The sequence below is a fragment of the Podarcis raffonei genome, chromosome 4 (assembly GCF_027172205.1).
Source record: "Podarcis raffonei isolate rPodRaf1 chromosome 4, rPodRaf1.pri, whole genome shotgun sequence".
Taxonomy (NCBI): Eukaryota; Metazoa; Chordata; class Lepidosauria; order Squamata; family Lacertidae; genus Podarcis; species Podarcis raffonei.
The window spans coordinates 3,885,938-3,911,377 of record NC_070605.1 but is presented as its reverse complement, the minus strand read 5'-3'; the positions used below and the strand labels follow the sequence as shown (position 1 = coordinate 3,911,377).

Here is a 25,440-nt window from a genome sequence, read left to right as displayed (position 1 = left end):
AAGAGAAATTGTATGGCAAGTTGCAGAAGCATAAAAGGTTGTGTTTGAAAAAAATTGGGGGGTGGCATCCTTAAATATTTTATTGGGGGTGGGGCAAAGACCACTAGGCCTTTAAGAGATGGCACCTATTCCCTACACCCACAACATTTTAAAAAACGATTTAAAAAAACCACATATTAAAAGGGCATTAGATGTGAATTAGCCAAAAGCCTGGTTAAAAAGGTGCGGATTCGCCTGGCTCCTAAAGCTGTATAATGGTTTTTCTGACCATTGTATGCATTCTTTGATGGGAAGTGAGATGGGAACTCTGACTGAAGCTCTTTCCACATTCCACACACTGATAGGGTTTCTCCCCTGTATGAATTCTTTGATGGCAAGTGAGATTGGAGCTATCAGTGAAGCTCTTTCCACATTCCACACACTGATAGGGTTTCTCCCCTGTATGAATTCTGCGATGAGAAGTGAGAGAGGAGCTACATGTGAAGGTCTTTCCACATTCCACACACTGATAGGGTTTCTCCCCAGTATGAATTCTCTGATGGGAAGTGAGATTGGAACTCTTCCTGAAGTTCTTTCCACATTCCACACACTGATAGGGTTTCTCCCCTGTATGAATTATTTGATGGAAAGTGAGAGAGGAGCTCTGACTGAAGCTCTTTCCACATTCCACACACTGATAGGGTTTCTCCCCTGTATGAATTCTTTGATGGAAAGTAAGATTGGAACTCTTCCTGAAGTTCTTTCCACATTCCACACACTGATAGGGTTTCTCCCCTGTATGAATTCTTTGATGGGAAGTGAGATGGGAGCTCTGACTGAAGCTCTTTCCACATTCCACACACTGATAGGGTTTCTCCCCTGTATGAATTCTTTGATGGGAAGTGAGACTGTGGCTGTGAGTGAAGCTCTTTCCACATTCCACACACTGATAGGGTTTCTCCCCTGTATGAATTCTTTGATGGGAAGTGAGACTGTGGCTGTGAGTGAAGCTCTTTCCACATTCCACACACTGATAGGGTTTCTCCCCTGTATGAATTCTTTGATGGGAAGTGAGACTGTGGCTGTGAGTGAAACTCTTTCCACATTCCACACACTGATAGCGTTTCTCCCCTGTATGAATTCTTTGATGATTAGTGAGATCGGAGCTCTGACTGAAGCTCTTTCCACATTCCACACACTGATAGGGTTTCTCCCCTGTATGAATTCTTTGATGGGAAGTGAGATTGTGGCTGTGAGTGAAGCTCTTTCCACATTCCACACACTGATAGGGTTTCTCCCCTGTATGAATTCTTTGATGGGAAGTGAGATTGTGGCTGTGAGTGAAGCTCTTTCCACATTCCACGCACTGATAGGGTTTCTCCCCTGTATGAATTCTGCGATGGGAAGTGAGATGGGAACTCTTCCTGAAGTTCTTTCCACATTCCACACACTGATAGGGTTTCTCCCCTGTATGAATTATTTGATGGAAAGTGAGAGAGGAGCTTTCAGTGAAGCTCTTTCCACATTTGACACACTGATAGGGTTTCTCCCCTTTATGAATTCTCTGATGCTTAGTGAGACTGGCACTCTGACTGAAGCTCTTTCCACATTCCACACACTGATAGGGTTTCTCCCCTGTATGAATTCTCTGATGCTTAGTGAGATTGGCACTCTGACTGAAGCTCTTTCCACATTCCACACACTGATAGGGTTTTTTCCCCTGTATGAATTCTTTGATGGGAAGTGAGATGGGAGCTATTCCTGAAGCTCTTTCCACATTCCACGCACTTATAGGGTTTCTCCCCTGTATGAATTCTGCGATGGGAAGTGAGATCGGAGCTCTTCCTGAAGCTTTTTCCACATTCCATGCACTGATAGAGTTTCTTTCCAATGAGACTTTGTTGATGGGAAGTGGAATGGGATCTCTGACTGCAGCTTTCTCCACACTCCAAATTTTTACGTGGCTTCTCCTCCCTGGGGATTTTATCGTGTTCACTTTTGCTCTCAATTTCCAATTCATCAGAATCTGCAATGGAGACAAAAAGAGATTAGAGCCTCAGGAAGAAATGGAGAAGAAATGAAACGAGTTGAGTGTGTGTTCATTACCTGTGTTGTTTGTCATTTTACCAACAAATTTATTATTAGATTCTGAAGAGTTGTTGAATGTTGTTTTGTCTGATATATAGTAGTGGTCAAAATTGTGGAAGGTTGAAGCTGACACTGAAGATGGCGTGGAAAGTTCACACCAGCCCAATCGTGGTAGAAAAAGGAATATTTTGAAGAAGATTGTTCAAAGAAAAAACTGTAAGTTACTGTTTATTGTGGGGGTGTTAGGTTCCCAGGTTTTATAGGGGGCACTGTTGAACTCTGTGAAAATATATGAGGTTGGTCCATAGATGTATTTTTTGAATTTCCAGGCAGATAGGACGATCCCACAGGGAGCCTTACCAAGAGAGGCCAATATCCCACAATTCTCCTCCATGACGTCCTTATGCAGAGCTCTCTGGTCAGGATCCAGCAACGCCCACTCCTCGTCCGTGAAACAAACAGCGACATCTTCAAAGCACACTGGACCCTAAAAGAAAAAGGGAAATGTCCTCCTCTGAGACAGCAGAAATATGATCTGCTACACAATCCTCTGTTGTTTCCTTCCTGTTAATTATTATTATTATTATTTTTATTTATTTATTTATTTATTTATTTATTTATTTATTTATACCCCGCCCATCTGGCTGGGTTTTCCCAGCCACTCTGGGCGGCTTCCAAAAAACACTAAAATACAATAATCTCTTAAACATTAAAAGTGTCCCTAAACAGGGCTGCCTTTAGATGTCTTCTAAAAGTTTGGTAGTTATTTTTCTCTTTGACATCTGGTGGGAGGGCGTTCCACAGGGCGGGTGCCACTACCGAGAAGGCCCTCTGCCTGCTTCCCTGTAACTTGGCTTCTCGCAGCAAGGGAACCGCCAGAAGGCCCTCAGCACTAGATCTCACTGTCTGGGAAGAACGATGGAGGTGGAGACGCTCCTTCAGGTATACTGGACCGAGGCCGTTTAGGGCTTTCAAGGTCAGCAGAAACACTTTGAATTGTGCTCAGAAACGTTCTGGGAGCCAGTGTAGGCCTTTCAAGAACGGTGTTATATGGTCTTGGCGGCCGCTCCCAGTCACCAGTCTATTGCAGATGCAATAGAGGCGGCGAAGAAAGTCTTCTTTGCCATCGCTACCGCCACTTGGTAGGCTTGACATTGAGCTTTAACCAGTGTCCGCTTAGCTTCAGAATGAGTTATCCATCACCGGCGCTCTAGCCGTCTCAGCGATTGTTTCATTGCCCTCAGATCCGTGGAAAACCACAGGGCTGTCCGGGCTCCATGCAATCGAAGAGGGCGCTTCGGAGCCAAACAGTCAATAGCCCTGGTTAACTCCACATTCCAGCGGGCCACCAGGGAATCAGCTGAAAGGCCATCAACATGGGATAAAGCATCCCCTACCACTCTCTGGAAACCATTTGGAGCCATTAAGTGGCGGGGGCGGACCATCTGAATCGGTCCCACCTCCATGCAGAGGGGAAGGGTCGCGGAGAAGTCCAGTTGCACTAGGAAGTGATCCGACCATGGCACTGCAACCCCCCCTCCTCGCCAACAAGGCCTGGGTTGCTGTGCATAAAAGAAACCTGGTGGACAAGCAGCGGCAAGGACAGGCCCATCTGCTTCATCCAACCAAGTCTCTGTTACACATGCCAGGTCAAGTCCTCCATCCATGATCAAGTCATGGATGGCAGTGGTTTTATGAATCATTGACCTGGCATTGCAGAGCAGCACCTTCAGGTCATGTGGGTATCCCTTGCTGATTCCAGTATCCGTCCAGTCAGGACCAGACCCGGAGGCAGGGATAGTCCTCCAACAACGACTAAACCTGCCTCCTCTGTAATGACGTGGTCTGGTCTTAGCGTAACTCCTCCTCCTACCCGTGATCACTGAGATCGGTTGTCCCAGTGCATCCCCCCCCATGGAACATGCCCCAGCTATTTTGTGGGCTGGGACCCACTCCCCGGCAGCCCTGACCCCTCCCCTTAAGAACAAAATAAAACCCTTAAAAAAAAGAAAGAACAATACAAACAAAAAACTGTAAAAATTACAAACACATTAAAATCAAACAAATTCCCAAACCCAACCAAACATCCATCCCACCCCCCACAAAAAAAGTAATCAAAAGGGAAAAAAGAAAATTTTAAAAAGAACATTGCGCCGCTCCGAGTCCTCCTGGCCAGCAGCAGCAGCAACAACTGTCCTTGTGAGGCTTCAGGCCCCGCCCTGGGCCAGGTGGTGAGTGGCAGGAGCAGGGCCCTTGGGCACTCACGCAGGGGAGTTGTTTCAATAGGATTGCTTTGCTGCACATTTTATTTATGGATGCTTATTTTATTCTAAGTTTAAATTATGGGTATTCGTTTTTGTGCAAATAGGTTGTACTCCACCTTGTGTTATTCAAGTCATTCTGCCTAGGCAAGCATTCCAGTTTCCCTGTTGGAAGGATCCACTTTCTCCTCTCCTCCTGAGCTGTTCCCTCCTAAGAACTAGAGCCAAATTCGAGGGATTCATGGGGGCATGGAGAAGGGGAGGAAGTGGAGGCAGGCCCCATTTTGCAGCCGATGGGGCTGGTTAGGTGAATCCAGGCCGCTATTTGTTCTCATTTGTCCACTGCTTAGAAAACTATTTTTGCATTCAGTTATCAATCTAGAAATGAAATAAGCCTCTTTTGGATGGCCATCTGTCTTGGATGATCTAGCAGAGATTCCTGCATTGCAGGGGGTCTCCTGGCTCTGAGAGACAAGTAGGGAGGGTGGCTTCTGGCAAAAGGAGAGGGAGCCACCGGTGGTTCCTCCTTATCCTGACTCACCTCAACCTCTCAACCTTCCTCTCCCACTCGCCTCCTTCCTCTTCTGCCTCTGATTCTGCACTGCATTCTGCCACAGAGTCTCCCAGCTCACTAAGCTCTGTTTCCCCTTCAGCTTCTGACACCTCCTCTTCACAGACTTCTCCCTCTTCTCCCTCTGACCGCTCATCCTTCCTCCACCTCCACTCCTTCGGCTCTGAGCCGTCTTCCCTTCCTGGTTCCCCGGCTGCTTCCTCCCACCATTCCTCTGTGCCCAACCAGTAAATGACATTGCTCCATCCCTCAGCCTCTGTCCCCACAAGGCAGCTTCCCCTGACCTGATCTGGTTCCACAGCCGCTGCTTCCCTTCTGCCTCCATGAAAAAGCGGATCAGGAGGTCTTGCTGGCATCCTTCTGCCACCTGTAAGAGAAAAAAGGTAAGCAGGACACCAGAAGTGCCTGCTTCTCTCACAGGTGAAACAGGGCATCTCTAACTGCAGATGGGCCTTTAGAAATCCTTACCTGCTGAGAGCATTTATAGACGTTTGTGCCCATTTCATATGTTTGTTTGTGCAGAAATACATCTCCCCTCCTCTGGACCCTTGTTCCCAACGGTCTCCCACCAAAACAAGATGATAAGAACCCTCAGATGAGTTGGGAAACAAAGAGAATGAGACCAGTGGAGAAAACCCACCTTCCTCCTTACCCAGTGGCCTCTCTCTGGTGTCCAACGGAGGCCTCTCTGCCTCACAGGAATCCAGGTCCATTTCTGCAAAGAGATCCTTTCCCTGAAAAAGAAACAAGGATTCAAAACAGAGAATGGTGAGAAATACTAGAAAGAGAATGACAAAGACTTGAAGGGTGCTAGATCTCATTCCATGGATGCCTTCCCAGAAAAAGGATGGGCCATCAGCAGACCATTATGGGATGTTCTCTGTCCTGTTTGGAGCCCCTTGGGAGTATCCAGAGGAAAGTCTCTCTCACCTGCTTTCTCTCCTCTGCCTGACTCAGGAGGAAACCTTCAGCCAGGGCCACCGCCTGCGAACTGGTCTCCGCTCCACAGTCCCTCACCCAGCTCTCCATCTCCAGGGGAAGGACAGCCAGGAACTGCTCCAAGATCACCAGGTCCAGCATCTCAGCTTTCGTGTGCCTTTCTGGCTTCAGCCACTGATGGTCAAGGTGGTGGAGTCGGCTGCAAACCTCTCGGGGTCCTTTGGCCTCCTGGCAGCAGAACTGCCTCAACTGCTGGCTCTGCACCTCTGAGCAGAGGGTGTCCTCCTCAACCAGGATCTTCTGCACAGTGTTTTCCCATAACCCCCCACTGCTCCCAGTTTCGTTGGCATGGCCTCTTCCAGGGCCAGCTGAGTCTCGCACATCCATCTGTGCTCTCAGGAATCCTCTGAGAGATCAGAAGGAACCCTTTGGTCTTCTGCCAAGTTCTGTCCGTCTAAATGAGAAGCTCTAGCAAATCCTACAAAGCAAATACATTGTTCTGTTACAGAATTTGTATGACAGGGGAAAAAATGGTTCCCCGAGCAAGCATGGATGAGTCTTGCTGGGAACCAGGGCTGGACTTTACCGCATCCCAGACCATGAGATATCTTTTTGAAAAGAAAGAGCAGGAGGAGGAGAAGAAATAAGTCTCTAGCCTTCAAGCATTGCAGAATGTGGAGGCAACTGAAGGGATTTCTGTGAGATTAATCAACCTGGTTTCTGCTGCCTTCTAGATAATGCCTGAAGTCAGAAGTGACTGACAAGGGAGTCATTTGTATCTTGTGAAAAATGGATGCTTGGTTCTAGTGAGGGTCCTCACTCGGGGGTCCTCAGGAGTTGCTCCTCACCCCCACCCCCACCCCCACCCCACCTCCACTCCCTGCTTCTGTCTCCTTTTCTGCAAACTCTGCCGCTGTCCAGACAGATTCGTGGGGTGAGGTCTCTTTTTCTCTCTTCTGAGGGCCAGGAATGTATCTGGCCAACCCCCAGAGGGCCAAATGGGTGGGGCCAAAGACATCTCCCTTGATTTTTTGTTGTTCTGTTAGATAGCTTAACACAAACTAGTTTGCAATGCAGCAGCCAGGCTATGGCCTGGGGTCCCTCTCTTTATTCCTGGTCTCTCTTTCCTACTTTTCCTTCCTTCCTGTCCGTTGTTTTTTTTTGGGGGGGGGGCTAGTCCACCTCCTGTTCAACTTTGGAAAACCATTTGCAGATGTTCCCTCTGTTGTGCAATGAGGCTGAGCGATGTCACACAGAGTTAAAGTCCCAGGGACTCCTTTCTTTAAAGAAGGGAGATTTCGTGGGAGTCAGGGTCATGGAACTTTGAAGTGTCAGGCATAGCTCTAATGGCTTTAGCCCAAACGTAGCAGAGTTTTCCTGCACAGCGAAGAAGCTAGTTGAGGTGGAAATGACTAGTCAGCTAGACTCAGAATAACTATTTACAGGATTTATTAAAAGGAAAAATAAAACCAGCAGAGTTTCTGCATACAAAACAAAGCAAAATAAATCCTTTCTTTCTCTCTCTCTCTCTTAACCACACACAGCACTCCTACTCCTAACACACCCCACATCACACTGTGCTAGCAATCCCTAGATAACAGAGTTGAGTGCTGGTCGTTAACCAATCAGAGTAAGTAGTTTCTAGGTCAAGCTGACCTTGGCTTTCTGCCAAGAGTAAATTGACACTGCCTTGAGTTAATTGTGTGAAGCCAGAATCTGTAAGTTTCCCATGAGAACCAATTAACAGAAACTCAACACCCCCTCACAGATTCTGCTGGACAATTAACATCAAATACACCTATGTAGGAGATTATTTTTCCAGCAAACCTAAACCCTTGCACATTCGTTTGTTCTTTACCTTTGCCAATGGTTTAGTTAACACATCTGCTACATTTTCTTCACTTGATACATAAGTACAGGTGATTACATTGTCTTGTACACAGCAATGTACATTTTGGTATTTTACAGAGATATGTTTGGAACGCGATTTGAAACCCTCTGTTTTACTTAAGGTTATACAAGCTTGATTATCAATGTAAACTTGTACTGGTTCTCCACAATTTACTTTTAAATCTGTTAACAAATGCTTGAAATAAATCACCTCGTTGCACAATTCACTCAATGCGGCGTACTCTGATTCCGTTGATGACACACTTACAACGTCTTGCTTGCGTGACCGCCAGCTGATTAAAGCTCCACCGACCATTATGACCAGTCCTGTGACAGATTTTCTATCCGGCAAATTTCCCCAGTCACTATCACAGTAGCAACTCAACATTTCATCCTCTGAAGAATTTAATTGTAACATGTAGCCAATTGTCTGTTTGAGGTATCTCAGAACTTGTTTTACCCCTTTCCAGGCATTTAGTGTGGGTTTTGAGACCAATCTACTTAATATGCCTACTGCATAGCTAATATCAGGTCTGGACCACTGTGCTAGATACAATAAACTTCCAATTACAGAATGATATACATCAGGATGTTCAAATTCAGGACTCTCATCTATATGAAGTGTTTTTATGAAACCTGGATCCATAGGCACCACTGCCCCTTTGCAATCCTGCATCCTGTATGTAGTCAGTAGTTGTTTAACTTTGTTCTGCTGACTAATTAGGCAGCTGCCATCTTGGGCCCAGCACACTTCCAACCCTAGATATGTCCTAACCGGGCCCAAGTCTTTGCCCCCTCAGGCGCTGCTACTGGTGTAAAGACCTTGTGCTCATTCAGAGAGGACATCTCTTCCTCCATTGCCTGTTTCCAGAGCTCTGCCTCCTCTTTTGGTAACTTTAACACCTCCTGAAAACTCTTGGGTTCTGCAATCACACTAAACACATTTGCAGTATCTGGAGAAAAACGCACTGGAGGCACTCCTTTGTTTTGTCTTTTAGATCTTCTGGGAGAAAATTTTTCGTCTGACCCACTTTCCTCCTCAGAACTATGACCTCTCTTTTGTTGCTTAACAACTGGTCTTTGGGCAACTCCACTTTCTTGAGAACTCTTATCTGAACTTTCCTCCCCCTCAGACTCTGATTCTCTATGTTTACCTTCAGAGTCATGAAGCTCCTGGGAAGGTTCAAACCAAACCTCAGTATTGGCATGTAGTCTCTCCCAGCCACTATGTTCACAAAAATCGGCATTCCTGGAGATCACAATGCCATTTGTCCCTTCAGCAAAGCGGAAACCTTTTCCCAGCTCCTGGTAACCCACAAACACTAACTGTTTGGTCTTAGGATCTCCCTTCTTCCTCATTTGTTTTGGAATTAACACCCAGGCTTTTGATCCAAACACATGCAAATGGTCAATTTTGGGTTTTTTCTGAAACAATTTAAAGTACGGGGTTGTACCTATTGTTTGATGAAAGAGCCTATTTTGGAGATAACACGCGGTGAGCATGCTCTCCCCCCAATAAGACATGGGCAAATCAGCATCATCAAGCATGGCAAACATCATGTCTTGTAAAGATCTGTTTTTTCGCTCTGCAACGCCATTCTCCTCTGGGGAAAAAGCGTTCATTTTTCTATGCCCAATGCCATGCTTTTGTAACCAATCTCTAAAAGCATTTGACATAAATTCGCCACCTCTGTCCGTCTGAATCCTTTTGAGTTTAGTGGACAGAAATCTTTCCACAGATGCCACCCAGCCTTTAAACTTAGTGAACACGTCACCCTTATTCTTCATGGGAAAAACCCAAGAATAACGCGTGGCGTCATCCACAATTGTTAATGAAAAACGCGATCCACCCCTGCTTACAGCAAATGGACCAATTACGTCCATGTGAACCAGCTGTAGCGGTGACTCACTAACTCTGTCACTTCTGGGGTAAGAGACTCTGTGGGTTTTAACCTTTTTACAAACATTACAATCAAGGTACTTGTTACAACTCTTTAAATCACCCCCATCAGCCAATTCTGACATTTTTAGTACACTTTTCCAGCAAGCATGCCCCATTTTCCTATGCAATAAGTGCACACAGTTGTCATGTATAGCTTTGTTATTCACTGCAGGCTGAGATTTACTGACTACTGCTGCAACTTGAGATCCTGCTTTAAGCCAAAACAAGCCTCCCTCTGACTTAGCAGTGCCTAAAATCTCACCAGCCTTCTTAATAATGCAACTGTCTCCTTCAAAATACACTTTAAACCCAGCTTTTAGCAAACAATCTACAGACATCAGATTGCTCCTTAATGAAGGCACACAAAGTACATTTTGCAGGCATTCACGAAGACAAGGAACAAAAACTGTACCCCCCGAAATCACTTCGGAAGTACTTCCGTCTGCTAGAGCCACCTGGCTGCGCTGTGCTGAGTTCTTGGAAACAAACAATTCATCTGAATTTACGATGTGCCGAGACGCTCCCGAATCGACCACCCAGACAGCTTGTTTCTCATCAGCAATCTTGACCTCGGCGGTCACCAGTTGAGCCGACTGTTTTCGTTTGAAGAATTTCTTTTTCCGCTGCTGCTGCTGCTGCTGCTGCTGATCTCGTCTCTGCTCCTGCACCGGCAACTGAGACTTGACCAACTCTGGACATTGTCGTTTTAGATGCGCTGAAGACCCACATCGAAAACAACGCCTAACAGCAAACGCTGACTCCTCACCGGTACGCTGCTTTTGCTTCACCCCTGGCACGGCATGAGAACTCCTTCCAAACCGCCCGCCTGTAGAAGCCTCTGCAGCCAACGACCTTTCTTGCCTCTTCTGCCACTCTTCAATCAAACGCCCAGTAACGTAACTGATTGATAAATCACGCTCCTGTATGCCTTCTAGAGACAAAACTAAATTATCCCAGCTTTCCGGGAGAGAACTCAAAATAATAGCCACCTTCTCCTGCTGGTCTAACGCACAGTCTCTTTCCTGTAGCGCAGCAAACTTTAACTGTAAACTGTGTAGGTGTTCCTGCATTGTAACCCCAGGCTGTAACATTGCCTTGTACAATGCCTTGTGAATGAACAGCTTGGAAACCGCTGTCTCACGCACATGGAGTTCTTTAAGTGCTTGCCACACACCTCTAGCTGACTTGATTCCCCTCACATACGGCAACTGGGAATCTTCCAGCCCCAAGACAATTGTGGCCCTTGCTCTTTGGTCTTTATCAAGGTCTTCATCATCAGGCTTCGCAGGAAACTTACTCACCACTTGCCAGAGACGATCCCTCTGCAGCACTGCCTGCATGCGTTCCGACCACAGCAAGTAATTGGAGTCATTCAGACGCTCAAAAGCCATCTGAACTGGTTGTGAGGCCATCTTGAGAGCGATGTCCCTGGAACCCGGAACCAGCTACTCACGACCACCGAGAGAGAAAACAGGAACCACAGCACCCAGCACTCACACGCTGCAGCTGTTGTCCTTGTGTCTGCTGCGTCACCAGCTCACCACAGTCAGGAACCAGCCAGTGTCCATCTGCTGCACCAACAGGAACAACAACTTCTGGAACTACTGGAACCAACACTGTTGATGCTGATACCACCACAACTCAGGCTGGCAGCACAATGCCCATAACCTCATGGAACTTTGAAGTGTCAGGCATAGCTCTAATGGCTTTAGCCCAAACGTAGCAGAGTTTTCCTGCACAGCGAAGAAGCTAGTTGAGGTGGAAATGACTAGTCAGCTAGACTCAGAATAACTATTTACAGGATTTATTAAAAGGAAAAATAAAACCAGCAGAGTTTCTGCATACAAAACAAAGCAAAATAAATCCTTTCTTTCTCTCTCTCTCTCTTAACCACACACAGCACTCCTACTCCTAACACACCCCACATCACACTGTGCTAGCAATCCCTAGATAACAGAGTTGAGTGCTGGTCGTTAACCAATCAGAGTAAGTAGTTTCTAGGTCAAGCTGACCTTGGCTTTCTGCCAAGAGTAAATTGACACTGCCTTGAGTTAATTGTGTGAAGCCAGAATCTGTAAGTTTCCCATGAGAACCAATTAACAGAAACTCAACACAGGGATCCTCTGATCTGCAGGAAGGAGAGAGTTGCAGACCTGGCCCCTCCCTGGCAGGACCCTCTCCTCCCTGACTTGGGGTACCCCCCTCTTCCCGGCACGCGCTCTCTCCTTCCCTGACCTTCCTCCTGGGGAGTCTGGCAAAAAGCTCTGGCTCTCAGCCCCGGGGCTCCTTCCTCCTCTGGGTAGCAGGAGCATATGGGGGGGTCTTTGCACCCCTGACCCTCTCCTCCCTGACTTGCCCCCCCCGCAGGAGCAGATCAGGCCCCCCCGCCTCCTCCCCTGCGGCAGCCCTGGGACCCCCACCAGATCCCAGAGAGAGAGGAGACTCACCAGATCCCAGAGAGAGAGGAGACTCACCAGATCCCAGGAGGGGGCAGCGAGGCAGCCCTTGCAGGAGAGACACCCAAGCAGGGAAGGACTGGGGAGGGAGGGGCCTTGGCTCGGGAGGACCTGCCCCCCCTTCCTGTCCTCTCTAGGAAGGCAGCTCACTTCCCTTTAACCCTTGCAGTGCCGATTCCCCCAGCTCAGACCTTCCTCCCTTTGCACAACCTGACCGACACGCTGCGCCCCTGAACAGATCCCGGCTAGCGAAGGGTCTCTCAATTCGGCTTGAATTTCTGGAGCGCAGAAAGTGGGGGGAGTGGAGGTCCAGAGACGGGGAGCAACTGGGGCGGAGCCTGGAGCCTGTGCAACTGCCTCCCCCCCCATCCGCTCCCTCCCCCCTCCACTTTCCCTCCTTGTGCTGGACCAGAGCAGCTTCTCTTCCGGGGCCCCCCTCTCCCCCCCCCACCCATAGCTTGAGTGACATATTTAGGGAACCGATTTTGCGGGGGGGGGCGCCTATGCCCCGGGGGGGGAGACGTCCTTGCCACTTTCTTGCTAGATACGGCCCTGATCCCTGGGTCATCCAGTCCAACCCCAGCAATGCAGGAATCTCAGCTGAAGCATCCATGGCAGATGGCCGTCCGATCTCTGCTTAGATACCTCCAAGGAAGGAGAGTTCACCGCCTCCCAAGGGAGACCTTTCCCTGCCCAACTGCTCTTAGATGTCCCTCAAGGCAGCGGGTCCTGAGTTCCAGCCCTGCTGAAAGAATCGCACTGGCTGCCAAGGAGGAACCCAGCGAAGTTCAAAAGAAATAAATCCTATTCTCATCATAAATGAGTAATACTTTCTTATGCACGCTTATGCACGCAACAAAAGTATGCCATTTCCCTTTCCAGAAATGCTCAATTGCTAATTCAATGGACTGAAAATGGATGGTTGTTGTTATTATGTTTAGGGAAGCTTTTAATATTTGATGGACTATTGCATTTTAATATTTTGTTGGAAGCCGCCCAGAGTAGCTCGGGAACACAGCCAGATGGGTGGGGTATAAAATATTATTATTATTATTATTATTATTATTATTAATCAGGTGAGTGTTCTCCTTTCAAAAGAGGCAGGTGGAATCTCCACGGTTGCTAATAGTATAACGTTGAAAGTGCAGGGAAATATGGGGAGCCCTAGAGTATCTGCTTGGCATGCAGAATGTCCCAGGTTCAGCCCCTGACATCTCCTGCCAGGGCTGGACAAAATCCCTGCCAGAAACTCTGGGGAGCTGCTGCCAGTCAGTGTGGACCAGGGGTCCTCAAACTATGTCCCGCAGGCCGAATCCAGCCCTCCAGGGTCGTGAATCTGGCCTGCACGACCATTTCAGAACCCGCCAAGTGTTCGAGGTTGAAAGCATCTCGCCACCCGCTCAGTCAGTCCCTGCGCCGTGCTGAGGTATAACACTGGTCTTGAAAGACCTACATTGGCTCCCACTACGTTTCCGAGCACAATTCAAAGTGTTGGTGCTGACCTTTAAAGCCCTAAACGGCCTCGGCCCAGCATACCCAAAAGAGCGTCTCCACCCCCATTGTTCTGCCCGGACGCTGAGGTCCAGCTCCAAGGGCCTTTAGGCGGTTCCCTCATTGCGAGAAGCAAAGCTACAGGGAACCAGGCAGAGGGCCTTCTCGGTAGTGGCCCCCGCCCTGTGGAACGCCCTCCCATCAGATGTCAAAGCGATAAACAACTACCTGACATTCAGAAGACATCTTAAGGCAGCCCTGTTCAGGGAAGTTTTTAATGTGTGACATTTTTGTGTATTTTTGGTTGCTGTGGAAGCCGCTTAGAGTGGCTGGGGAAACCCAGCCAGATGGGCGGGGTACAAATAAATTATTATTATTATTATTATTATTATTAGTTGTTGTTGTTGTTGTTGTTGTTGTTGTTGTTGTTGTTGTTGTTCTTTAGTCGTTTAGTTGTGTCCGACTCTTTGTGAGCCCATGGACCAGAGCACGGCAGGCACTCCTGTCTTCCACTGCCTCCCGCAGTTTGGTCATTGTTAGACTACATGGACTACAACATTATTATGATGGGAGATATGAATGGAGTGGTATCTACAAATATGGACAAGTCGCAGAGACAGATTGTAACTAAAGATGGCAGACTACCAAAAACCTTTTTTGAACTGACTGACAATATGGACTTGATTGATATTTGGAGAACTAAAAACCCCTTAGGAAGAGAGGGAACATTGAAAAAGGTATTTAAATATACCTTCTTGAAGAAACCAGAGGCCTTTCTCCTGGGCATAGTCGGCCAATTGGTGCTAAAGAAGGATAGAACTTTCTTCATGTATGCAACAACAGCAGCAAGAATACTTATTGCAAAGTACTGGAAGACACAAGAACTACCCACCTTGGAAGAATGGCAGATGAAGGTGATGGACTATATGGAACTGGCGGAAATGACTGGCAGAATCCGAGACCAGGGAGAAGAGTTGGTGGAAGAAGATTGGAAGAAATTTAAAGACTATTTGCAGAAACACTGTAAAATTAATGAATGTTAAAACGATGTTGGATTGAAAATAAGTGGTATTGGTAATAAGATTAATAAGAATATGCAAATATGGATTGATAATGGATGAAAATGCATAGTTATAATAGGTTAAGATACAGAGTAAAGATAAATGAAAGAGGGTAAGGATTTGCTGAAATGAATTTTTATATGGGAATACAAAAAGGGGAGGTGTGAGGAGGTCAAGGAAACAAGCTAATGAGTTTAAAGTAACAAAAATGAATTTGTTTTTAATTCTTTTTTAGCTATTCATTTTTTGTATTTTTCTTTTTCTTTTTTATGTATCTTTTTCTTTTTATATGTCTTTTTTGTATTTTGTAAACCTATGTTTTTGTAAAATCTTAATAAAATATTTTATTAAAAAAAGAGAAACTCTCTTTTATTTTCATTTGGTAGGCTTATCATTAGAATATCAAATAGGAAGGCTTTGGTTTTCTTTAAAATAAATAGCATTTCTTTTATTTTATTTTCCCTTTGGGGACATGTCCGCCACATGTGGAATAAGGTTCCCTCATTTTGTCTGCACCTCCAACACTTATTGCTGATATTTATTTATTTTGACTGATTTGGATGGGGTCAGGAACCATCTAAAAATCAAATAGCATGTGGTGAATTTTAAGTCTTTTCCCATAATTTCCCTCATTTTTCATCTTCATTGGATATCCACAATCGGGTGTCCATTTCACCATCACCTCCTTCACCTCCTAGTCCTTAAGGTTCCAGTCCAGTAACAATCTGTGTGGTTCTGATAATATCTTTGTATTATTTAATAATATTTTTTTTAAAAAATCCGCTGTTGTTCTGTCAAGTCCATTTATTTTTTATCTGGAAAAAATTGTTTAATTGGTAATCTTTCTTTTTTACTTTTGTTTTCCTTTTATATTTTTACTTTTTTGTAATTTTAGCATATAATAACAGTAGTAATTATATGCAAATGGGATAATAGTATTGAAATGAATAAAATGCTTAACTCGCCAAGATTTTTATTGTTTGCAGCTTCCCAGGAAAAACTGAAGGCGATTCTCTCCTTTTTGGCTTTTATCTCTTCCCTTTATAACTGTCTCTTTAAGTCCCAACAGTCCTGCCCCACCCTCCCGCTTACAGGATATCCCTTCTACAGATGTCAGCGCAGACCCAGTGATGGAAAACCCTCCGCCCAATTCCTCGTGACCACAAGACTATTTATTACCTGCAGCAGCAACAACAAAAGCCACCAGAGTGGCCACAGCTATCTCTTTCCAAAGTCTATGACAGGGAGGGGGCTGACAGCCTTTTCTGTGATGTGGGTATGATGTATCTGGGGGTGGTCTTGGACTCCAGGGCGGGCAATTAAAAATGTCTATATAAGGGCTTTCATGCATGGCTCGGGGTCCTCCTCCTCTCCCCTGCGTGTGGGGGAGCACCCTGTTGCTAGTATGTCACATGCCCCTGTTTACTTTCCTAGGCTTGGGAAGTGTAAGAACAGAAGTCAGCCTTATCTCTTCCGCTCTGCTGTGCCTTTGCACTGTTCTTTGTCTCCCTGTCTGTTGCTGAAGAAGAGAGAGGATGCCATTATGATCCGTTTGGTCTCGTCTGCAAATGTGATGAACATCCCCTCAGTTCCTTCATCCAAGTCATTTATCAAGACGTTGAACAACAACAGGCCCAGGACAGAACCCTGCGGCTCCCCTCTTGTCACTTTTCCCCAGGATGAGGAGGAACCATGAAGGAGTCCTCTTTGGGTTGGGTTAGTCAAATCCACCTAACAGTTACCTCATTCAGTCACACTTTACCAGCTTCCTCACATAAATATCACAGAGGACGCTGTCAAAAGCCTTACTGAAATGGAGATGCACTATTTCCACAACAGTCCCCTGATCAACGAAGTTTTTAATCCATCCAAGAAAAGAAAAGAAGAAAAGGAGAGATTTCTCTAGCTTGGCTTGTTTTTGAGAAAGCCATGCTTTCATCCTGTATGTTTATATTGTAAAAACTTCAGATGAAGGGCAAATAAATTTTAAAAAGCATAAATGAAGCTGGAACTTGTGCAAAGAAAGGAGATTTATGTCTTTAATTTGGAAACCACATGACCCAGTGGTGCTGACTTGGATAAAATATTGGTGGAGGGCCAGGTAAGGCCCGCCTTGCACAATCCATCATGTGATGCATGTGTGGGAATGTTCAGGGATGCAGGAAAGGATATATTGTCTGAGTATATCCTTATCCAACTTGTGCTAACAACTTCCACAATATCAGCAGAGTAACATTCCCTTTTATTTTAAATTTGCAGTGTCTGCGTTTGCTCAGGCTCGCTAAAGCCTCTATAATAACTGTTCTGGTATTTTCCCCTTATTCCCTCATAAAATAGAAGAGACGACACAGTCTTTTACAAAAATATAAAAAGAGTTTACTCACATTCTGTTCACAATCAGATCCCAGAAGGCAGACTTAGCTTAATGAAGTAACATACACTTGGAGTCTATCTCTTAAGAAGACAGTCCCTTTTTCCTCTCTTGGCTGGAAGCCAAGAGGGCATCTCTGGCTTAGTAGATGTTGTGTCTTCGATGCATGTGGTGAAAGAGAGAGAGAGATGGCTGCCCTGCCCTGTGCTTTTGTCATTACCTGCACAGGTGAGGCCACACCCACCTCTAGTCACATGCAGAGGAAGTCTGTCCCAGCCCAGAAGGAAACAGGAAGTTTACCTGCTGGGTGGACAAACATCCCTCCCCATGTGTAAACATGTTCACTCCAGGAATGTTGTACTTGACTGCTCTTGTGTTTCACAGCATGCATGTCATTAGAATGGCAATGCCTATAATGGAAGCAACTTTTTAAAAAAGTAATATTTTGAGCCCGTAGTTCAATTTCCCAGCAGCTCCCCTTGCCCCAGAGACACTTCTAGCATTCCATCTCCTCTACCTGTGGCATTGTTCAGCAGTGGGGAAAGTGACCTCTTCACACCGGATGTCCATTTGGTATGGCCCTTTCCAGGTTTGTCTTTCATTTGTTCTCCTATGTGTGTTGTCAGTAGAAGCCACAATTCTGTGGGTACTCTAGGTGGTGCAGAAAGCACCTAGAAGCTGACTAGAGGTTGAAGTGCCGATCAAACTTCAGTTTTGCGCTCTATTAATTCCAATTAGCAGTACTGGGGGTGGTTCACATTATGGGGCAGTGCTTTTGTCCAGCAGAGGGTGTCACAGGGCCAGCCTACTTTCCCTTTAAAGCAAACTTGGGTCTCCAGCTGTTTTTGGACTAGAACTCCCATCATCCCTAGCTAGCAGGACCAGTGGGAAGGGATGATGGGAACTGTAGTCCAGGACCTGCTGGGGACCCAAGTGTGGGAAAGCCTGCTTCAAAGCAACTTTTCTATTTTGCCCGCAAAGATGGGACCCGTCCATGTTTGTATCTTCTTGTATTTTGTTTTCTTCATGACCTTTGTGCGTTTATTTTTTTTATTTTTTAAGAGGGTAAATTGAAAGAGAAATTGTATGGCAAGTTGCAGAAGCATAAAAGGTTGTGTTTGAAAAAAACACACCAAAAACTGGGGGGTGGCATCCTTAAATATTTTATTGGGGGTGGGGCAAAGACCACTAGGCCTTTAAGAGATGGCACCTATTCCCTACACCCACAGGTCTCAGGATAGTTACAACATTTTAAAAAACGATTTAAAAAAACCACATATTAAAAGGGCATTAGATGTGAATTAGCCAAAAGCCTGGTTAAAAAGGTGCGGATTCGCCTGGCTCCTAAAGCTGTATAATGGTTTTTCTGACCATTGTATGGATTCTTTGATGGGAAGTGAGATGGGGATGTCGGATTTCAAGCCAGCAGAGCCTCCAGCTCTTAGGAATTTGGCCACCCTCCAGGTGCCCGGCTTGAATCCTTGTTGACCTCCCCTGCCAGCGTCTGCCGGCAAGACCAAGGGAGGTCTCTTCGGCGATCCTTTTCAAACGTGAAAAGAACACACCACTCCTCCTCCTCCCATCTCCAGGGGGGGGAATGAGACAGACAGAAATATATCTACATGTCTTTATTCCTGTCTTTCAGCAGTACAGAGAAAACATGTCTGTACCCTCTGATTCCAACTGCAGAGAGAGAATAAACTCCACCCATGTACTTTCAGTACAGGGTCATGTGTCACTCTGAGCTAACATCCGGTGCTCAGAGCTCTGAACAGACTGTCCCTGGTTCCCACGGTACAATCCAATAACATCAGTTTCCTGTTTACCATTCCAGCCACCTGGAGCTCGCTTCTGCATTGCTGCTTTTTCGTAACATCCTCCCCCAAAAGAATCAATGCGTGTTGCGGCAAACAAAGCGTGATCCAGAGAAGAAAACAAACAGTTGTTATACACATAACACTCCCCTGTTGTTTCAGTTCCACCCTTGGAACTCCCCGCCACTGGTTTCCCCAGTGTACCTCTCTGGTTGTCTGGTTTCCAAGGAATGAGTGCATCTGCATTACCTTGGCTAGCAACTCTCTGTTGTGTCTTTGTCTCTGACTTAGACACAGCTCCAACCTGTTCTCGGTTGTTTACAACAGCAACACACGCAACAGCTAAGTTAGCAAACTCTTTTGAGTACCTCTTGGGTGGTTGACCCTTTGTAACTCTCTCAGACCTACGTATGAGGTGCTGATCCTCTCCGCTCACTGGTCCAGTCTCAGGACTCTTTGGAGAACCAGTTCCAATGGTAAACAGTGGTTCATCCTTCAGTTGTGAAGGCCTATCCATTGTGTGAGACTTCCTCTCAATGACTGTGACAACTGAGCTCTCCGAGCTATCAGTGTCATCACTTTCAGTACAGCTGTAATCAGTAAAATCATCATCATCTGAATCTTCCTCAGTGGGAAATGTGTGTACTATTTCTCTCTCCTGTTCAGGAGCACTCTCTAGAAATTTTGTGAGAATCACCTGACCAGATTCAGACAAAATTACTCTGTAGAGACCCTTTTCGTACCCCACAAAAATGCCTCTGGCATTCTTTATTCCACCTGGAGCTTCTGTTCTCACATGAGACCCAAAAACCTTGAAATGGGCAACAGAAGGTTTTCTGTGGAACAGTTTCTCAAAAGGAGAACTTCCCACCTCTTTTGAAACCTTTCTCACTTTCGTATAACAGTACGACATCAGAGACTCGGCCCAGTACTCATGTGGCAGATGTGAACTAAGCAATTGCGCTTCCATCCCCTTTTGCAATTCTCTGTTCACCCGTACACAGACACCCCTGTTCCACGCTTCCGCTGAAACAGCAATCTTGTGTCTGATCCCCTTCTTCTGCAGGAACCTTTGGAAATCCTGTAAAAGAAAAATCTGCTTCTCATCTGTGAATAGACAATCAATGTTAGCATCATGCATACTCTTAACTTTGTCACAAAACTCCTGAAACCTCTCCAAGGCTTCCTGTGGCTTTCTCAACACATAAACCCAGACATAGTTAGAGAAATGATCCACACACACAAGATAATATCTTGCATTGCCTCTAGATGGTTCTAGAGGACCAATCACATCAGCATACACCCGCTGAAATGCTCTGTTGACTCCGGTCTTCTTCTTGCTCACACCTGCAAGAGAAACTAGGTTAGACACAGATGAATTACATTCCATGTAATCACTTTGTGCAAAAGTCAACAAATATAGTCCATCCTTCTCTCTGGCCGAAAGAAATAACTCTCCATCTTTGTAGATCTTGCAGCTCTCAGCATCGTAGGACAGTCTCAGTCCTCTCTTTGCAATCTGCGAAACACTCAGCAGATTGAACTTCAATTCAGGAACCAAGTAAACATTGTTTATTGTCAAGTTCAGACTCTTAAGATAGACAGTCCCCACGCCGGCCGCTTCCAGCTCCTGACCGTTGGCCTGTTTCACAGCGAAGCTTTGCTTCTTAAACGATGAAAAGAGTTCTTTGTGTGGAGACATATGAACTGTCGCTCCCGTGTCAATAACAAACGAGTTCCCAACACCTGGCGTGGTTCTTTTCGCCATCAAAGCTTTTCCAGGTTTCACCGAAGTCTTGGTGTGACCTTTGCCTGACGCCTCAGGCTTTGCTGAGCGGCTCTTCGCTCCTTTTGGCTGACGTGGCTTCTTACAGTTCCGCTGAAGATGCCCAGCCTGTCCACAATTGTAACATCGGACAGCGTTCAAAGCTAGAGCTTTTTCTCCAGTAGCTTCATCTGCGGGGGAATTAGAACTCCGTTCCTCCCTCCCCCTGTCCTTTTCTTCCAGTGCAGCAAGTCTGTCATGTTCATTCAACACGACGGCAGTCACCCTTTCCGCGGTCAAATCTTGAGCCGGGAGGGAACCAAGCTGACTGGCAACCGTTTTGTAAGTCCGATTTAGGCTGTTGATCATCATGAAGCAAAACACTTCCTCCTGCAGACGGAAATTGCGTTCCACCATCTGCTGGCGCAGATATTTCATCTCCGTCAGGTGCGCTTGAACATCTCCATCAGGCGCAAGCCTCAGATTGGTCAGCTTCTCAAAATACAGCAACGCTGAAGAACCAGCATCCCTCTGATGTGTTCTACGCAGCATTTCCCAAATTTCCCGTGCATATTCCAAACCCTGAATATGCACCAATTGGTCATCTGACACACACAGAATTATAGCCGTTCTGGCTTTCAGATTCTGTGACTCCCAACCTCGGGTTGGTGCTGCTGGGATGGGGTTCTCAATCACGTCAAAGACCCTCTGATTCTGCAGCAGGGCCTTCATCTTTATAGACCAAGATGAATAATTGTCATTTGTCAAGGGAGGGGGATAGGGCAACCCTCCCGCCTTCTTAGAATCCATTTTGAATTCAAGTCTGTGCTTTCTCTCTCAAGCCAGTAAACTCCAAAAGTCTTTATGCTTGTTTACTGCTTTCACTGGCAGGCAAACCTTTGGGCTTATTTTCAAAACCCTTGCACAGCTGCGCACATATCAAAACACTTTCGACTTCCCAGGCTCTTTTTAGCCATTCAGTAACTTTACAAGTGCTGGCAGACGTTGCCTAGCAACCTGCTCAAGACGGGATTCCTTATCTCACCACAGGAATTCCTGGTATGCAAGCCTGCTCTCAGAGCTTGTTTCATGAACAGAGAATCAAACCTTTCTGTTCACTCTCAATAGCCCGAAATGCAGCATACCTTTGAGCATACACTCCTCTCGGTGTCCAGCTGTCTGTTCTGTTCAGCTTCTGGCTGCAGGCAGACGCATTTCTTTATCTCCTTAGGTGCAGAGGATGGCAACGATTCATCGACCTCTCACCTCTCAAGCAGATTCTCATAGATCAGATATCCATCGGATTTCAAGCCAGCAGAGCCTCCAGCTCTTAGGAATTTGGCCACCCTCCAGGTGCCCGGCTTGAATCCTTGTTGACCTCCCCTGCCAGCGTCTGCCGGCAAGACCAAGGGAGGTCTCTTCGGCGATCCTTTTCAAACGTGAAAAGAACACACCACTCCTCCCCCTCCCATCTCCAGGGGGGGGGAATGAGACAGACAGAAATATATCTACATGTCTTTATTCCTGTCTTTCAGCAGTACAGAGAAAACATGTCTGTACCCTCTGATTCCAACTGCAGAGAGAGAATAAACTCCACCCATGTACTTTCAGTACAGGGTCATGTGTCACTCTGAGCTAACATCCGGTGCTCAGAGCTCTGAACAGACTGTCCCTGGTTCCCACGGTACAATCCAATAACATCAGTTTCCTGTTTACCATTCCAGCCACCTGGAGCTCGCTTCTGCATTGCTGCTTTTTCGTAACAGGGAACTCTGACTGAAGCTCTTTCCACATTCCACACACTAATAGGGTTTCTCCCCTGTATGAATTCTTTTATGGTAAGTGAGATTGGAGCTATCAGTGAAGCTCTTTCCACATTCCACACACTGATAGGGTTTCTCCCCTGTATGAATTCTTTGATGCTTAGTGAGAGAGGAGCTCTGACTGAAGCTCTTTCCACATTCCACACACTGATAGGGTTTCTCCCCTGTATGAATTCTTTGATGGGAAGTGAGATTGGAACTCTTCCTGAAGTTCTTTCCACATTCCACACACTGATAGGGTTTCTCCCCTGTATGAATTATTTGATGGAAAGTGAGAGAGGAGCTCTGACTGAAGCTCTTTCCACATTCCACACACTGATAGGGTTTCTCCCCTGTATGAATTCTTTGATGGAAAGTAAGATTGGCACTCTGACTGAAGCTCTTTCCACATTCCACACACTGATAGGGTTTCTCCCCTGTATGAATTCTTTGATGGGAAGTGAGATTGTGGCTGTGAGTGAAGCTCTTTCCACATTCCATGCACTGATAGGGTTTCTCCCCTGTATGAATTCTTTGATGGGAAGTGAGAGAGCAGCTCTTCCTGTAGCTCTTTCCACATTCCACACACTGATACGGTTTTTCCCCTGTATGAATTCTTTGATGGGAAGTGAGACTGTGGCTGTGAGTGAAGCTCTTTCCACATTCCACACACGGATAGGGTTTCTCCCCTGTATGAATTCTTTGATGGGAAGTGAGACTGCGGCTGTGAGTGAAACTCTTTCCACATTCCACACACTGATAGGGTTTCTCCCCTGTATGAATTCTTTGATGATTAGTGAGATCGGAGCTCTGACTGAAGCTCTTTCCACATTCCACACACTGATAGGGTTTCTCCCCTGTATGAATTCTTTGATGCTTAGTGAGAGAGGAGCTCTGACTGAAGCTCTTTCCACATTCCACACACTGATAGGGTTTCTCCCCTGTATGAATTCTTTGATGGGAAGTGAGATTGTGGCTGTGAGTGAAGCTCTTTCCACATTCCACGCACTGATAGGGTTTCTCCCCTGTATGAATTCTCTGATGCTTAGTGAGATGGGAACTCTTCCTGAAGTTCTTTCCACATTCCACACACTGATAGGGTTTCTCCCCTGTATGAATTATTTGATGGAAAGTGAGAGAGGAGCTTTCAGTGAAGCTCTTTCCACATTTGACACACTGATAGGGTTTCTCCCCTGTATGAATTCTCTGATGCTTAGTGAGACTGGCACTCCGACTGAAGCTCTTTCCACATTCCACACACTGATAGGGTTTCTCCCCTGTATGAATTCTCTGATGCTTAGTGAGATTGGCACTCTGACTGAAGCTCTTTCCACATTCCACACACTGATAGGGTTTTTCCCCTGTATGAATTCTTTGATGGGAAGTGAGATGGGAGCTATTCCTGAAGCTCTTTCCACATTCCACGCACTTATAGGGTTTCTCCCCTGTATGAATTCTGCGATGGGAAGTGAGAGAGGAGCTACATGTGTAGGTCTTTCCACATTCCATGCACTGATAGAGTTTCTTTCCAATGAGACTTTGTTGATGGGAAGTGGAATGGGATCTCTGACTGCAGCTTTCTCCACACTCCAAATTTTTACGTGGCTTCTTCTCCCTGGGGATTTTATCGTGGTCACTTTTGCTCTCAATTTCCAATTCATCAGAATCTGCAATGGAGACAAAAAGAGATTAGAGCCTCAGGAAGAAATGGAGAAGAAATGAAACGAGTTGAGTGTGTGTTCATTACCTGTGTTGTTTGTCATTTTACCAACAAATTTATTATTAGATTCTGAAGAGTTGTTGAATGTTGTTTTGTCTGATATATAGTAGTGGTCAAAATTGTGGAAGGTTGAAGCTGACACTGAAGATGGCCTGGAAAGTTCACACCAGCCCAATCGTGGTAGAAAAAGGAATATTTTGAAGAAGATTGTTCAAAGAAAAAACTGTAAGTTACTGTTTATTGTGGGGGTGTTAGGTTCCCAGGTTTTATAGGGGGCACTGTTGAACTCTGTGAAAATATATGAGGTTGGTCCATAGATGTATTTTTTGAATTTCCAGGCAGATAGGACGATCCCACAGGGAGCCTTACCAAGAGAGGCCAATATCCCACAATTCTCCTCCATGACGTCCTTATGCAGAGCTCTCTGGTCAGGATCCAGCAACGCCCACTCCTCGTCCGTGAAACAAACAGCGACATCTTCAAAGCACACTGGACCCTAAAAGAAAAAGGGAAATGTCCTCCTCTGAGACAGCAGAAATATGATCTGCTACACAATCCTCTGTTGTTTCCTTCCTGTTAATTATTATTATTATTATTATTTATTTATTTATTTATTTATTTATACCCCGCCCATCTGGCTGGGTTTTCCCAGCCACTCTGGGCGGCTTCCAAAAAACACTAAAATACAATAATCTCTTAAACATTAAAAGTGTCCCTAAACAGGGCTGCCTTTAGATGTCTTCTAAAAGTTTGGTAGTTATTTTTCTCTTTGACATCTGGTGGGAGGGCGTTCCACAGGGCGGGTGCCACTACCGAGAAGGCCCTCTGCCTGCTTCCCTGTAACTTGGCTTCTCGCAGCAAGGGAACCGCCAGAAGGCCCTCAGCACTAGATCTCACTGTCTGGGAAGAACGATGGAGGTAGAGACGCTCCTTCAGGTATACTGGACCGAGGCCGTTTAGGGCTTTCAAGGTCAGCAGAAACACTTTGAATTGTGCTCAGAAACGTTCTGGGAGCCAGTGTAGGTCTTTCAAGAACGGTGTTATATGGTCTTGGCGGCCGCTCCCAGTCACCAGTCTATTGCAGATGCAATAGAGGCGGCGAAGAAAGTCTTCTTTGCCATCGCTACCGCCACTTGGTAGGCTTGACATTGAGCTTTAACCCGTGTCCGCTTAGCTTCAGAATGAGTTATCCATCACCGGCGCTCTAGCCGTCTCAGCGATTGTTTCATTGCCCTCAGATCCGTGGAAAACCACAGGGCTGTCCGGGCTCCATGCAATCGAAGAGGGCGC

General features: G+C 46.0%; 3 protein-coding genes across 7 annotated transcripts in view; 2 read left to right on the top strand and 1 right to left on the bottom strand.

Moving 5' to 3' along the window:
* The window catches only part of LOC128412024 (zinc finger protein 420-like), a 278,283-nt gene that overhangs the window by 96,130 nt on the left and 156,713 nt on the right, over window positions 1-25,440 (top strand). The gene's annotated exons all lie outside the window — the stretch shown is intronic.
* Window positions 1-25,440, top strand: part of LOC128412027 (zinc finger protein 420-like) — a 180,203-nt gene that overhangs the window by 96,127 nt on the left and 58,636 nt on the right. The gene's annotated exons all lie outside the window — the stretch shown is intronic.
* Window positions 207-24,068, bottom strand: LOC128412176 (zinc finger protein 208-like). Its single transcript, XM_053385040.1, is given in 3 exon segments — window positions 207-1,693; window positions 1,695-1,908; window positions 22,393-24,068. Coding segments are annotated over 3 exon segments (3,213 nt in total). The 5' UTR covers window positions 23,940-24,068; the 3' UTR covers window positions 207-241.